At 36.4% G+C, this 15,991-nt stretch overlaps 1 protein-coding gene across 1 annotated transcript in view; it reads right to left on the bottom strand.

Annotated features, from left to right (window-relative positions):
- Window positions 1–11,486: 11,486 nt before the first annotated feature.
- Window positions 11,487–15,991, bottom strand: part of LOC128027171 (platelet-derived growth factor C) — a 40,138-nt gene continuing 35,633 nt past the window's right edge. The window contains exons 4-6 of the mRNA XM_052614492.1: window positions 13,216–13,423; window positions 12,911–13,131; window positions 11,487–12,587 (exon numbers count right to left, since the gene is read on the bottom strand). Coding sequence (XP_052470452.1) covers window positions 12,474–12,587; window positions 12,911–13,131; window positions 13,216–13,423 — 543 coding nt within the window. The 3' untranslated portion in view covers window positions 11,487–12,473. The remainder of the gene's footprint in view (window positions 12,588–12,910; window positions 13,132–13,215; window positions 13,424–15,991) is intronic.

The following is a 15,991-nucleotide window of genomic DNA, read 5'->3' as shown; positions in this document are numbered from 1 at the left end:
GCAGCTGGGCAACAAACAAAGAATAAAAAAGGCCATTTGAGCACATTGCAGGCTGTGGCTAGCCATGCTCTTTATCTCTATCCTCAAATTTATATTTGCCTTCCACTTCACTCTTCTCCTGTGTTTTGGCCTGCACTTGTTATGGTGGCTAGTGTGCTTCTGTGGTATTTTATTTTACAGTCAGAAAAGAACAGCATTAGCATGTACCCACTCAATTAACACTCATCTTTCCCTTAACACAAACCAAAAAAAAAAAAAAAAAAAAAAGGTGTTATATTAAATCACAGTGTTTTTCCCTGGAGCAATGCCACAGAATAATTTCAACACAAAGTAAACATTAACATATTCCATCAAAAAGTGATAATGAGTATGATTATTTTTTAATTGCTGCAAGTAAAAAGGGCTCATGCTATGTTGTGATAATGTTGTGATAATTCCCAGTAATGTTGAAAATGCTAAAATGTTTCATATTTATCCTGGAGCAAATATTTTTGTAAACTGCAGCAGTGGATTTTTCCCCTTTGAAATAAATTGATAATTTTATTTATAAACGATTCATTAAATTGATCAAAATGACAGTCAATAAATTTATACTGTTACAAAAAATATTATTTACAATAAATGAAGCTTATATGCATATTAGAATGATTCAAATTTATTAAAATAAACAACATTTGATTATATTTTAATATTATTTTTACTACTATTTTTTTTTTCTTTCATAAACCGAATCTGTATTGTATTCTAATTATGTGACAGTTTACAACAGCATTTCCTGTGCACAGCTTTACTGCTTCAACTAAATTTCAGAGCCAATAGACAATAACCTGGCTGACCTGTATATGATATACTACATTGATTGTCATGAGAACTGAATCAAAGTGACATGCGTGGATCTGATCTGGCTTTCAGCTTGTATTTTAAGTGGAAACTGGGCTCTTCACAGCACACTACAACCTGTCCTCTGAGAGTTCCCCCATCAGCTCATCAGACTTGCAGTTCACATCAACACGAATAAGCACCAGAATGACACTTTTTGTCTCACACTGACAGCCTGACACAGTCTGATCCACACAATCCCTGACACAACCCTGCTTTCCAGTTTTCCTTAGGGGAAATCTTAGGCTGGGGGGGTTTGTGGTGAGTTTGGAGGTCAGAGCACAGTTAAGGTGCTTGATTATTCTAGGATAAAAAGAAACCATCCATTTTTGCCATTTGCTTGTCTGGGGAATTCATGGAAAATTTGACATCTTTGCAATCTATTCATTTCAAAAACTCCTTTGAACGAAAGCGGAAATGTTTTGTTTCCCCCCAAGGTTCCCAAATGGAAAACCATAAAAGAAAAACACAATCCTTAAGGTCAAATGATGCTGGTGCTGCACTGCTCCTACATCCATATTTTTAATTAGCATTATGACTTTATCATATGAAATTATCCAATTTGGAACATAATGACAAGCAATGGTGTACTGGACACCTAAATCCATTTGTCTTATTTATTCTTGAGACTCATGCAATATGACTCTGCATTAAAAAAAAGCACAGTTTTTCTTGCTCCCAGCAGTCAATATAAATCCAGCAGAAATGAGACTATTTTCCCACTCAGAACAAATGTCTGCCATTAGGCTGTCCGACTGGCTGCAGCTGACATGAGATATTACCTTTTTCGTGACTTGGGGGACTTTGTAAACTTCCACATGACTCTCAGTGTCTTCAGAAAGGTCAGTGTAGAGAGTCGGCCTACTGTGAAGTACTTTACATCTTGCAATTCATTTCTTTTCTAAAAGTCCTTTTCCAGATCTCCAGATACTGCTGGACCAAGTCTGTCAAAGCCAACAAAGGTTTAATTTATACCCTATTGTTACAGGCTTTCTTGCTGTGTAGTAATGAGCCGTGTCATAATACTGCCGACATGAGACTTCTTTAAAACAAAGTGAAATTATTTAGGTAAGGCAAACTCAAGATGGGCAAAAGAGACCCTATTTCATATAATATCATCAATTACAACTCCATGCTGAACTTTAATATGTGACAGAACTGCTAAACGTCAACCAAATCTAAAGCAGAAAACCATTTTTGAATGTTTGGGACCACTATATCATAACCCTAGCAGGTGTTGCTGGAAGTTAGGTAATGCACATAGTTAACTTTTTATTAACATTACCACATGGTAATTCAGAGATGCTTTTATATCGAGCTGTTTGATCTTACAAATGGAAGACAGACTTCAAAGGCCTGTTGAGAGTAGACTAAGAAGTTTGATTTGCAATAAAAGACCGTGGAATCAAGTGTGCAGAGAGGTATTATGTGATACAGCACAGAGAAAAGAGGCATCTGATTTAAAAACTCTTTTAAAAACTATTCCAAATATCCAATCTGTAGAATCCATCAATGCTTTCACTACAAAGCCTTAGGATTTATCATCAAAGAGCTCAGCAATACTTTTAACAGATTCTTTGAAATTCTGAGACACTGTTTCTATGTAGATACTTTTTTGTTCTTGGTGAAATTAGACACAACCCTGATACATGTTATAAGAAGGCGAGGCTGTCAAATGCTTGGAGGTATACATCAGCTAAAGACTCCGCTAGTGTTCAAACCAATTCAAAGAGGCATTGTGAGGTTTTGTAACCTCTTACTATGGAGCGGACCAGTGATTTAGGTCAATGGCATCCCAGAGCAGCACCCTGCCTTGGAGAATCTAGACCGTTTGCCTTGGACAGAGTCCATCCGAGTGAAGTCAGGGAAGTTCCACCCTGTTCAGACTCCCACAGAGAAAGAAGGAGAGAGGGATGGGAGAGGGCTTTGGGTGTACATTGTCCTAAACCATGACTGATACCACAATGAATGGCAAATGCAGTAATTTTGTCCATGAATAAGTTGATAGAATAAAGATTTATTAAGAATGTATACAATCGCTCAGTACTTTAGGGGTTTAATTTTCCATATTGACTGGCTAATTGTTCATTATCCCATTTAATAAACTGCTACTCAACAAACAAGTAAATATGTGGACATGAAATATTGATTTGAGTAGAATAATTTTTTTGATCGTACCTGTTTATATCGTAAAACTTCTGCGAACACAAAATAGTCCATTACAATTTGAAAAACAGTTAGGTGTAGCAACAAGATGGACACTGAAACAGTATTACAGTAGGCCTAATATCAATCTCGTAAAGTCTGACGTATGAGTCTGACATATAAAACAATAGTTTGAATTATTTTTATTTTTTTGAGTATCATATTGGATACAGCAGGCTTTTATGGTCCATACACGAATGATATCATTGTTGACATTCAATTTTAGGAAATATCAGAGCACTGAATGGCTCGATTGACAGAATCAGAATTAAGCATGTGTAATAGACTGAAGTATGCAAATAAATAGACTGTAACATATGTTTGAAAAGTTTGCCTATTTTGAACATTATATATTAAATAAAGAAAAGAGAGGATTTTACTTCTATGCTATTTGTTTTGCCTCCTAAATGTCCTTGAAGTTACATAATTGTCTTTTTTTTTGAAAACAAGCAATGCATGTTTGCCAGAAGTGTAATTCACAAATTTCTACACATGCACCTCACTCTGTTTGCTTATTTTAATAAGATCCTACTGAATGACGCTTTTAATTATCACAACTTAGCTAAACTATATATATATATATATATATATATATATATATATATATATATATATAACCAAAAATCAGTGCAGAAAATGTGCGGCAGATTCAATAAGAGATTGACCATGACCTGAGTATCCTTTATTAGATGCATTAAAAGTTGATTGATCCTGCCATAACACATCCCTTGTATCCCAAACTAATTTCAGTAATTTTGTCATATTCACATAGCATTTTAAATGAAAAGATGAAACATTTTTAATAGTGCTATTTAACACTGGAGGATTGAAGGGATTTACTAAGAGCCTTCCTTCCTTTTCGGTAGTTTACAAAGAGTAAAGGGAGTTATAAAAGCAGTCTAACACCCTATGTATGCCATGTGCTGCGTCGTCCCCATGCCAAGACAAACAGACATTTACCTCACATTAGTCTCCAGCTTGGGCAGTGGGTGCTGAATGCACATGGTGTATTCATAGGGAAGTCTCCTAATGAAGAGGGACACATAGTTAAAACTTTCCAGGAGCTGACTAGGAAAAGGGCGGAAACTACTCCTTTTCAAAATGAGATCCTTCCACTGTGCTAGGCATCAGTGGTTTCCGAAATTTGTAAACCTTCGACCATTAAAGAGTAAACTGACCCCAGCTGTTGTTTTTTCTTCTCCTCTCTTCTCCTTTTTTTTTCTTGCATCTCTGAACAACCACATCACTGATGTGGATTAGAGGGCCTGGAAAGTGGTGTTTAGATGTGAATGGCACATTTTGTGGACTGCTGACTTGTAATATGGAAGTCTTTACATGTGGTTTGTGACCCTCTTTTCAGTAAGGTCAAAAAGGAATGGGGGGGAAAATGGAGCAAGGCTGCACCATTCTCCAGCGCCATTAGGTCTGAATGACTAACAAAGAGATGGTCTGTTTGTAATGCCGGGTACCGAGCAGGCTACAACATGAAAGCAAGTCGGCTTGGGTCAAAGTACAGAGTGTTAAGATGCAAGGTCACTTGCTATATAGCACTGTTTCTCTCTCAGGTTTTCTCTGATTAGTTTCCCCCTCCACAATTCAGGGGAAGGAGAACTGAAGGGTTCGGACTATGTTCTCATCATTTGGGCTGCTTCTTAAATGACCTACATGGATTTGGGTGGTCTGATGAAAACATTGTTCTTATACAAGTATGAGTAATTGCAAAACTGACTCATCTGGCATCTATGTCCAAAAGTGTGCAGTTGCACTCAATAACGAAGGCTTTTTTCTTAAAGTGAACATATTCCAGGCACATACCCCTTCAGCTCCACCTTCTCGTGATTTCTTTAGCTATACTGTGCTGTATGTTTCTCGGTTGTTACAAAGACCTGATTCACAGAACAGTCCAAGGTCAATAAAAGCACTCAATGAAATTTCTTGCTGTAGGGCTCTTTGTATGTAGCTGAAATAGCTCAAAATTTGATTACCAGCTGATGCATGTCAATAAGTGCTCACCATTAAGTATGTCCATCCATCCATCAATCCATCCATCTATCTATCTATCTAATTTTTGAATGCATGGCCACAAATGCATACTTTGTTATGTGGAGACAGATTTGACCTAGCCTTTCCTAATCATGAGCTGTCTACCTCTGGTTTTCACATCACAGTTAGAACCACATGTAAATATAAAATCTTTACCAGTCATGTCAGAGGGACAGGCGATGGAGGTAATCCCAGCTAAATGTGGCCTGGAGTGAAAATATCATTGAGGAAGTTGTGGTTGAGTGGAGGTTCCTCTTTGGAAAGAATAATAAATATGATTAGGTCTCATTCATCGCAGTCTAACACTCTTACATAGGGTCTCTTTTCATTTATGAGTGTGCTTTTGTGATATTATTTGAAGTCTAGTTATTCAGAGCATTAGATGAAAGGCATAACATTTGTTTGTGTGTATATTTTACACCATGAATATTTACAGAAAATATTCCTGTATAGACTGTGCAGATCTAAAAAAAAAAAAAAAGATTGAAAAAAACCCTACAACTAAATATACTTTCATATTATAAATGTGATGATAAAGAACAAACAGGAAAGTTAAGGAAAGTGTATTTAACTGGATTTGCAGAGATTCAATAACCACCAGAATTGCTGACTTCACATTTAAATCAAGCCTCAAGACAAAACTCTTCAAGATTTTACCGAGCCTACTAACTTTCAATTTTTCATGATCTATATCATGAATACATTTTGAGGAGTTTGAAGCCTTTTGCTTTACTTCTGAAAGTCACTTTTTTTTTTTAAAATAGCAGCAAGGTAAGCAGAGTATGTACTCTCTGGTCAGCACTATGCATATTGTAAGTGTATAACAGCATCTGTCAGTGTCAGAGGGTTGTAAGTGTCCAGTAGGCTCAGCTCAACAGGGACTTCCTCTAGACTGATTACCCATGAATCTTGGGGATTGAGTGAGGCTGACCTCTTTGAGCCTGAGGGACATACAGTATGGAGAAGAGAAAGTGTGAGATCAGGCACCAGGCACCTACACATTTGCTTTTTTTTCTCAGTGCATTACATTTCCAGATATAAGGGGTGCAGTAAGTTGTTGTTATTGATAAGACAAGTGTTATGATATTTTTAAAGATCAACCTGAATTTTTGGCAAAATACTTGAAAAAGTAAAAAAAAAAAAAAAAAAAAAAAAAAAAAAATACTCCTTATAATTTAACTTTGAATAATTAGAGTAAATTCCAGTAGTCACATTTAGGTGCTCCTTGAAATTAACTTTTCATTAATTAAAACATTTAAACCTTTCAAAATATTTCAGGGTTGAACGTTACAGCTTACAGGTACATCATTCCACATTTTTTTTACAGTCAACACTTTTTGTATTTTGTGCTAAGAAAAACACTGTACAAAACTGTAAAAACACAGCTAAAATACTTAATTTAATGGGCCAATATAAGTGTAAACATAAATAAGGACTGATATAGATACTAAGAGAAACTTACTTGTATTTTTAAGTAATGGGATTGAAGACTTGATGTCATTCCCCAAAATAATGTCAGAAATATGTTCTGGCAAACAACTGTTAAAGAGAGAATTTCGCGACATAGCATGAACAGAAAGTAAGTTACAAATTTTACAAAGTAAAAAAAATATATATATATATATGAAAACATCTTTCACTATAGATACATATGAAGCAGTATTAAGCAAGGGGGTACAAACAGGCCACAAGTGGCAGCGTTTCCTGAGAATGGCACCCTTGACTGAAGGACATTATGTGCTGAATGTTCACAACTGGCCTTGGCTGTCGCTATTCCCTGTGGGTCCCACTCAGTCCTTCATAGACATAGACTACCCAGGACAGTGTTTACTGTGAAAATGTGTGCATGAGATTGAACCTGCATCAGCACATTGCAAAGCAATGCTGTAACACTCTGCAGAAACTGCACTCTCACGCAAACATGCTTAACACCCATAAATGTAGTTTTTTGGGCATTAAGATGCCTTACACCATACTTTAATCTTGATGTTTATCATATGCATATAGACCTAAATCACAGAAGTGACAGTAGTAATTAAAACTTTTTTCAGTTCCATTTTGTCTATACTGTAGTCACAGTACACAAGTCTCCTGGAAAAATACTGAACAGTTCCTTTAAGTTAAACAAGCAATTATAAACTATCAAATTAAGTTTCTCCTGTTTTTATTGGCCATTACATGCACTTTTCTAGATTCTAAAGCAAACTTCATTTTTGTTCAACAGACTTACGACTTTCTCATTAACAATTCAGATCCATAAACCCCAGGCTATAATCATTCCAAGCTCACTGGATTGATCTACAGCCTTTAACATAAAACAATTGCTGTGTATGTGGGATTTTTATTAGGGTGCTTGAAAGGCAAGACTGCATTGATATTCCTCAAACATGATTAGGGCTTTGTTCAAAATCATTGAGCTTGTGCAATTAATCTAGCCCAGATGTATTTTAAAATACATCTAAAGTTCCACATAGTTTCCATGTAGACAATTTCTGCCTTTGGTGTAGAATATATTTCATTTTTTTATTTTTATTTTTTTACTTTTTAAGAATGATCAAAGTTTAAAATTCTTCAAGTGAATAATAACAGAATGATGTAACATTCAAAATATAGCTGGTACATATAGTTCCATTATATAATTTACATACTAAATTGTGATTGGTCCTTGAAATATGATTTAAAATGTAAAATAACTGTTTTCTGTTGGAACATATTTTAATATGCAGTTTATTTCGGTAATGGCAAAGCTGAATTTTCAGCAGCCATACTCCAGTGTCACATGATCTCTTCAGTAATCATATGGAGATATTCTGCTCCAGAATCATTTTTTTGTTCTTTTATCAATTCAAAAGAACAGCACTTATTCGAAACAGAAATCTTTTGTAACATGATAAATATATTTACGGTCACTTTTGATCATTTTAATGCATCTTTGCTCAGTAATAATTATTTGTTTCTTATTGCGAAACAGTGCATTGATTTATTCTCTACATTTCTATGAGTATTTTTTATCTATAAATATAAATCTAGTTTAATGATAATATAGCTCCTGAAGATTTATCCAAACCCACAAGCTGAAGAAAATGTGATTTCCATCCACGAGCAACGCACTGTGGATTATAGTGTGAGACCTTGACTGCTTTGCCATCTTGTCTACTGCAAGACTTTAGAAATGTCAAGGCTCACTTATATTAGCTTAGTTAGATTATGAAAACAGCATTCAGCTTTACTAACCTTCCAGGACCCTGAATGCATATGTGCCTACAAAGTACATGCATTAGTCAAAGTCTAGAAGCAAATACAGTACAGACTACACTTTGTCCTCTGTTCTAATTGGACATGACAGATTAAGGTTTTCCAAGATTAATGGCCTTTTCCCTGCCCCTTTGGAATAAGCTTATCATCAACCCAAACACAAACACACACAATGTGCGAGACAAAATGACTGTAATGCTTTGTGCTGTAAAAGTACTGGATGTTCTAAAAAGAGATGACAAACCCCACCTTTAAGAGTTATGCATATTCAGGGATAAAGGGAATAATTATAATAATAAAAAATAACTTTTTATCACAGTTACATCATGGCCTTGTGGAACAAATGTTTTTGAGTAGGCATGCTGTTACTTGTGTGTTTGTATAAATCTGGAATTGAGTGAACAGCTTCCCAGATGTTTATATAACAGGCAAGATCAGGCATTATAGGAGAACTGTGACATTTTTTTCTTTATTAGCAAGACAATTAGAATTCATGCAATGCAGGCAAGTAATATATTTAATTGTCTGTTAGTCCCAATGTAAAAGAAAAAAAAAAATCAAAAGTTTAAGCTTTTTGCGTTTAAAAAAACAAAACAAAACTTTTATTTTGAAAAGATTCATGAAATTGATCAAAAGTGACAGCAAAGACTAATAATGTTACAAACTAATTATTTCAATAAAGTTTTTTTTTTTACTTTATACTCAAAGAATCTTGAACAAAAATATGAAGCAGCACTGTTTTTAACATGAATAATAATACTTAATGTTTCTTAAGCACCAAATTAGCATATTAGAATGACTTCTGACGAATCTGAACAGTAGTGTAAGATTTGTGTTTATCCAAAACGTGACTCCATCAAATGATGACACAAGCAGTTGAAAGGCGAACTGTCCTCATCACTGATTAATGCCACTCAGATGTCAAGTCATTACTTTCCTCAGGAACCACAGCCAGTTCCTGGAAAACCACAGAAAATCTACCCTATAATTATCTAAATAAGACCAAGCCCACAGTCCAATGCTAATATACGCACATCTGGTTAAATAAATAAAAGCTTTGTTCTCAGACAATTTCATAAATTTACAGCCATCATCTTTTACTATTAACAGATATTCCCTAGTCTCTTTAGAACACAAACGGGTGCATTTAAAGAGTCTTCATGTTATTATGCTTAACTACTTATACTTTCCTAACTGACCTTGTACAACATATTAAAAGGGTCATATGATGCAATTTACATTTTTCCTCTCTCTTTGGAGTGTAACAAGCTCTTGGCACATAAAGAAGATCTGTAAAGTTGCAAAGACTAAAGTATTAAACCCAAAGAGATATTCTTTATAAAAGTTAAGAGTCAACTACTCCTACCCAGAATTCTAACCCATTCTAACATGCCCCCACATGTCTACGTCACAATGTGGGAAGATTTGTATAACACCACCCAAATGTTCACACAAAGAAGGCGTAACTTTTATTCCAGCTGTTGCCTCTGGCATCATGTTGTAGAGATGCTGTGTTTCGTTGTGAAAGCAAAACTACTTTGTTTGGCCTTCCAAGAGTACACAGCTAGAAATCAGTGTTTAAATTGTATTTACAACACTGTTCCAGAACAGTTCAACCCAAATATTTAGATGTGTGCACCACATTCTATGGAGGAGGAGGATTGTTTCCTAAACCAGTAACCTAAAATGCGTCTGTGGCACAAAGGCTGTTTCTATAAAGCTAGGCAGTTCCAACTTTGCAAGGGTAGTTTGACGCTTCTGACTCACAGCCTTTAAGTAACGTAAATGTTTTAATAGTTAAATAATTCGCCAATGATGATTCAAATGCAAGTTATGAGCAGTCTAGAGTAGGCTTGGTGTTTCTCTGATCACAAATGCAGACATGCTTTTATGTTTACACAGCGCGATACACAGTGCAACGCATAAAAAGACAGTACAAGTCCTTATGATTAGTAATTATGTCTTCACTGCATGCAACAGATGTGAATCGTTCTATTTAACCGGATCTTCTTAGTGAACCGGTCGAACCAGTTCACCAAATCGAACTGAATCGTTTGAATCTCCAGTATGCAGTTACTCCAGTTATTCAGTTTATAAACATGCCTTGCACTCCCTGTGATGCTAAATAAACCATTATCCTGAGTTATTCAGTTACTCCTAACAGTAGATTGACGGAACTGCAAAAAGAGAACCGATTATGGGATGTGCACGAGCAGAGCAGCTTACTTCACACAGAGAAGTAAGGTTCTGTTATATAGGAAATCTGATGGCAATCCCAAATGACACACTAATTTCAAGAAGATCAAGAGAAGATGAGGAACACCTGTCATAAGCATTCAAGCATCTCTCTGAACCATAAACGAGTCTCATGGAGAGAAACTTCATACTTTACATTTATGTATGCTGTTTAACAACATCAAGGCACTTCTCACACTTTCACGACATAAAAAAAAAATCCACATTCTCATCCCCTCTGTCAGTCTGCACAGAAAATGAGCCTTTCTTCCTTTAAAGACGATCTCAAAGCCTGCTTCTAGTAGGTGGCTTGCGAAATTGGTTTGCCAAGTGTGAGGAATCTGTGATCAAAGTATGAAAAACAAAGTCACAGAAATATTACATCAAAGAATAATAGAGTGACAAAATGACAGTGGGAAAGGTTATCTAAGGCAGTTTAAAAAAAAGATGCAAATAATGCTGTGCGTCTTGTTTACTCTGATCCCTTTTCCAGTCAGTGGAGTTATCAGATTGTCTTCAATTTCCACCAATAGTGTTTGCATTTCATCTACTGCATGCAAATGAGATCAACATTTTTCCCCAAAACGTGAGATTTATTGTGCCATGATATTCAATGAATGCTGAGAGCAACACCATCAGTCACATGATTGTTCTCTTGAAAAGCTTAAGAATAAGAATCAAAGAGCACGGTCTTAATGCAGAGATGCATCTTTTACATCTAACTGCACTCTCGAAGGCTGAAGTCAGATAGCAGTTAATGGTTCATAGTTATAGGGTGCCCTGGCAGTACTTATGCAATTTTGTGACAACTGAAGATTATTTGAGAAAACCAATGCTTTAAGAAAAAAGTTTTGTAAAAACCACAACAATTTATTTAATCGTTTAATGGTAGAGGAATATGGTACTGGCAGATCTATGTCCCTTTAACTTCTAAAAAGTCTATTTACATGAACATCTAACAGTTTTCAGTTTGTCTCCAGTTAAAATAACCATCTTATTAGGCAATTAAAACATCTACTCAAAAAACACAAGCGTATAAATGTCTCTAAAAAAGAGCAACTAATACTGAAAATACAACAGTGATTATGAAAGGGGAAAAATGATTCTTACATGCCCACAATTTGGTACCAAAAACTGTGATGACAGGAAAAGTCAGCAAATCACAATTTGAAATATATTTACACAAGATTCACTTTTATATTTTCGTGTTCTCTCTTGAATGAAGCCATTCTCATATGAGTCTATAGTACATAAGAAAAGAGCAAAAGATTTTCTGGTTAACCCAAAAAAAAAAAAAAAAAAAAAACTGTCCTTGGTTTGTTGAAAATGGATGCATAGTCAAGGTCCTCTGATATTTTTAAGTTGTGTTAAAAAATAAAAAGCATAGAGAAAAATTATATAAAAGAACACACCAAATCCACTTGTTTCACAAGTAATATCAACCTCAGTTCAGGCCTTGACTATGCTGGTTATCCTGAAATACCTCATTTCCTGAACCGACACAGCTCTATGCATTCACTCACACGTAGAAAAAGATTTGTGAATGTACACATACACATTGTTCGCAAAGCTCCACATACACACGGAGAAGCAAGACTGTGTTCAGTTTTTATCCAAATATCCCATTCTATCACAGGGCCAATGGAAACTTCTTCATGGCCCAATTCTTTATGAATCTGCGAGCCCAAAACGAATGGAACCGCAGGCTTAGATAAGTCAAAATAAAAAGATATCCAGCGCTGGGTTTCATTAGTTTGCAACGTCAGGGTAAAAACTCTTTCGCTCATTTAAGCACTAAATATTTCCCTGGGTGAGTCTGTTGGGGGGGCCAGTGTTGCTCTCTCCCTGGGACTGTTTTAGTCAGAGTCTTTTTTACACACACAGCTACACTCCTCGTGGTGCTCCAGGAGGACATCCGTTAGAGTCTTTTGAAGCCCCCGACCCCCTGCCCTGTGTTTCAGCATCAGAACCTGCACAAGTGGAGACAAATATAGAGTATACATATATTTATGTATTTAAATGTATTAATATGCCCCAAAATCCCAGCAACCCTACATAGGACAAATGGTTAGAGTTAGAAATGAAGTGTCCTTACATAGTGCAAGTCCTTATTATAGTGTTGTATGTCATTGATATGAAATGGTGTAAAATTATCAGCATCAGGGTAAGATTTTAGACTGTAAATGGCAGAAATGTTATGCGAGACTCATATAAGAACACTTGCACACAGTTATTAGTAAAAGAAACTTAATACGTGAAATAAAAACAGAAGGCCTTCTGTTCTGTGCTATACCTCGTGGTATTTTTTGGCCACTTTGGTGGGCGAGCACTGGCAATCATAGCAGTTGTGAGAGCAGCATGCACAGTTCCCTCCACAGCGCTTCACCAGCAGACAGCTGGGCCAGAAGATGGCATCTGTTCTTTTCAGCTCCTCACGCAACGAGACCGAAAAGTTCCGCGGAGTGCAACTGTAAAGCCGTACCTCCTCACGAAGCAGGTTCAGGTCCACTACTCCTACTCAAGACAAAAATAGGTTATAAGTTCCAGTATTTCATTTGACTCAAAGTACTTCTAAATGCAGGATATTTGGATATTCACCTCTGGATTTCTTTTGGTGGAAGAATGATTTGCCCACCACCTGCCAGGTGGGCTTGTAGAGGTCATCCATGTCCACCTGCCAGCGATCCGGCTCCAGGTATTTCATTACTTCCTCCATCGTGCTGAATCCAGCTACAGCTTCACTCAGAGCATCCACACTCTGCATCCATGCAGGCATCACTGCAGTGGCCTCCGGCTCTGACGGTCTCTGAACATAAAACAAAACAAACAAGAAATCACTAGCACTGCAACCACTCCAAATGGGCCATTTCATTTTAAACAGGTGATTTTGAAAATGTTCCACAGAAGCCTGATTTATGTTTAGTATATGAAGTCGTCTGACTCTGTCTGTCTGTCTGTCTGTCTGTCTGACTCTGTCTGTCAGTCTGACTCTGTCTGTCAGTCTGACTCTGTCTGTCTGTCTGTCTGTCTGTCTCTGTCTGTCTGTCTGACTCTGTCTGTCTGACTCTGTCTGACTCTGTCTGTCTGACTCTGTCTGTCTGACTCTGTCTGTCTGACTCTGTCTGTCTGACTCTGTCTGTCTGACTCTGTCTATCTGTCTGTCTGACTCTGTCTGTCTGTCTGTCTGTCTGACTCTGTCTGTTTGTCTGTCTGACTCTGTCTGTCTGTCCGTCCATCCGTCCGTCTCTATTTGTCTGTCTATCTATCTATCATCAGGAAATAAAAAGGGATTTTTTCCCCCTGAAATAATATATATTAGAATAACATCTACTTAAAATCATATACCTAAATAACACCCCACCCCTTTTGTATTACTAAATTACCAATTAATAAGGGAATACATAGTTTTGCTTGATGAGTTAATGTTTTTACATTGGCTCATGCACAGAATCAGTTAACCAGTCCCCAAACGGCTTCACCCTGTTTGAACTCGAACGCACAATTAAAAATGTATGCCAGGGCAGCAACAATGATACCTATGGTGTCGGGCAACCTGCAGGAAGCTACATTTCTTCACTCAGTTCAACTCTGCTCCACAGCCTCAGGTGCTGTGGGATCTGTCAACATGTCCTTTTTCCAGCAGCTTAATTCAGGCATACTAACATAATCCTCCTATGAATGACACGTCCAATGCTGCATTCTAAAACCAGGTAACAAGTGAGGAGTGAGTTGGCATGGTTACCACTGTGTAAAGGACAAGGTGTCACTGGAAGGCCTGGGATTTCTACAGTAATAAAAAAGGTATCGCTACCATGAAAAAAGCGGTAAATGAGGTCACCAAGACTGGCTTGAAATAATGCAGTGCCAACCTGTTTGCCAGTACAATAATAGTGTATGTGGACATTAAGAAATTAAAACACATTTGTTGTTGTTGTTAGCTCTCGGGCAGTTAAAATTGCCTCCTAAAAACTTGTACATTCAGCTATCCTTCAATACTGAAAGCTGGCTTCCAGTTTTGGCATCGGTCAGCAGTAGGGAATGGAAACCATTAACAGCTTGTGAATGTGAGGCAGTCTTTCAATCTGTCAATTAAAGATCCTCTGAGCCCTGGACTATAAAGCCACAGCCAAGCATCCCTACCGATGTGGATATAACAGTGCTTGTGCAACCCTTTCCACAAGATAAGACAAAAGAAATTCAGAAGAATTTCCGACATAAAACAAGAAATCATGTATTTAAATTCAAAATAGCCTATTAAAAGAAACTAATGACAATTTAATACTTTCCCCATACCTAAGATCTCTATTATGCAGGAATAAAAACTTTAACATAAATTTAAGGGTGCACTTAGTAACTGATGTCATTATAGAAATACAATATTCATAGTAAGACATTAATTTTAAAGTAGGAAGTTAAAAGGGGATCTAATAAAGGGGGAAAAATGTCTTTAAATTGCCAAATTATATATATATATATATATATATATATATATATATATATATATATATATATATATATATATATATATATTAAGGGTAATTTTAAATGACTGAAAAAAATATTATTCATGAGCATTTGTCAGTGAATTTATTATATCACAGTAACACTTTTCCTCCTACATATTCCTCTCATGTCATCAAATTTCATAACCGATGCATTGATTAAAGGTAAAATATTATTCGCAAAATAATGGCCTCATTTATGTTCTGTAGCCTGACAACATGAGGTTTCAAATTGTTTGCAGGTAGGTTTCTGTTAGGCTCCAAGGAAAACGGCTTAACAGATGGACATGAGTGCACAGACTCAGATGTCTGCCAGTAGCCTGTCAGAACACACTTGAGAGCAGTCAGCTCAGTAGAAAACCAAATAACAGTGCAGAGATCTCACTCAAAAATGCAGGTGATTCACTGTGGACGTATTTTGGTGAACGCCAAGCTTGGTGGCATGCCAATCATACACAGTGGTTGTAAGAAGAGGACAAGAGAAATTAACTTACTGGAGTCATTTTCAAACATCAAATCTGCATTTTGAATAGTTATTGTATTTGAAATACATTATGTAATCCCGTGATCCTTGTGGTTGTCCTGAACTAATGCTGCTGAGAAGAAAGGTCCAGCCAACAAAATCATAATCTACAATTACTTTAAAAACAAGTGCCAACTAAAAAAGGTTCTTACATACAAGCGCATACTGTGATCTCACTGCATGTTAAACTTCTTTTGAAGAGAAGTTCCTAATTTAAAATGTTAAAATCTGTGCTGAAGTTAGTTTGACCTCAGCAACCATTTCCCACTTTTGGTGCCTATGAAACCTGTTACTCTGCATGGAAATAAACATCTCTTGTCTTTGTTCTAGACTATTTTGGTAAATTGAA

The sequence above is a fragment of the Carassius gibelio genome, chromosome A14 (assembly GCF_023724105.1).
Source record: "Carassius gibelio isolate Cgi1373 ecotype wild population from Czech Republic chromosome A14, carGib1.2-hapl.c, whole genome shotgun sequence".
Classification (NCBI taxonomy): Eukaryota; Metazoa; Chordata; class Actinopteri; order Cypriniformes; family Cyprinidae; genus Carassius; species Carassius gibelio.
Note: the sequence above shows the minus strand (reverse complement) of the source record. Positions and strands in the feature narration are given on the sequence as shown.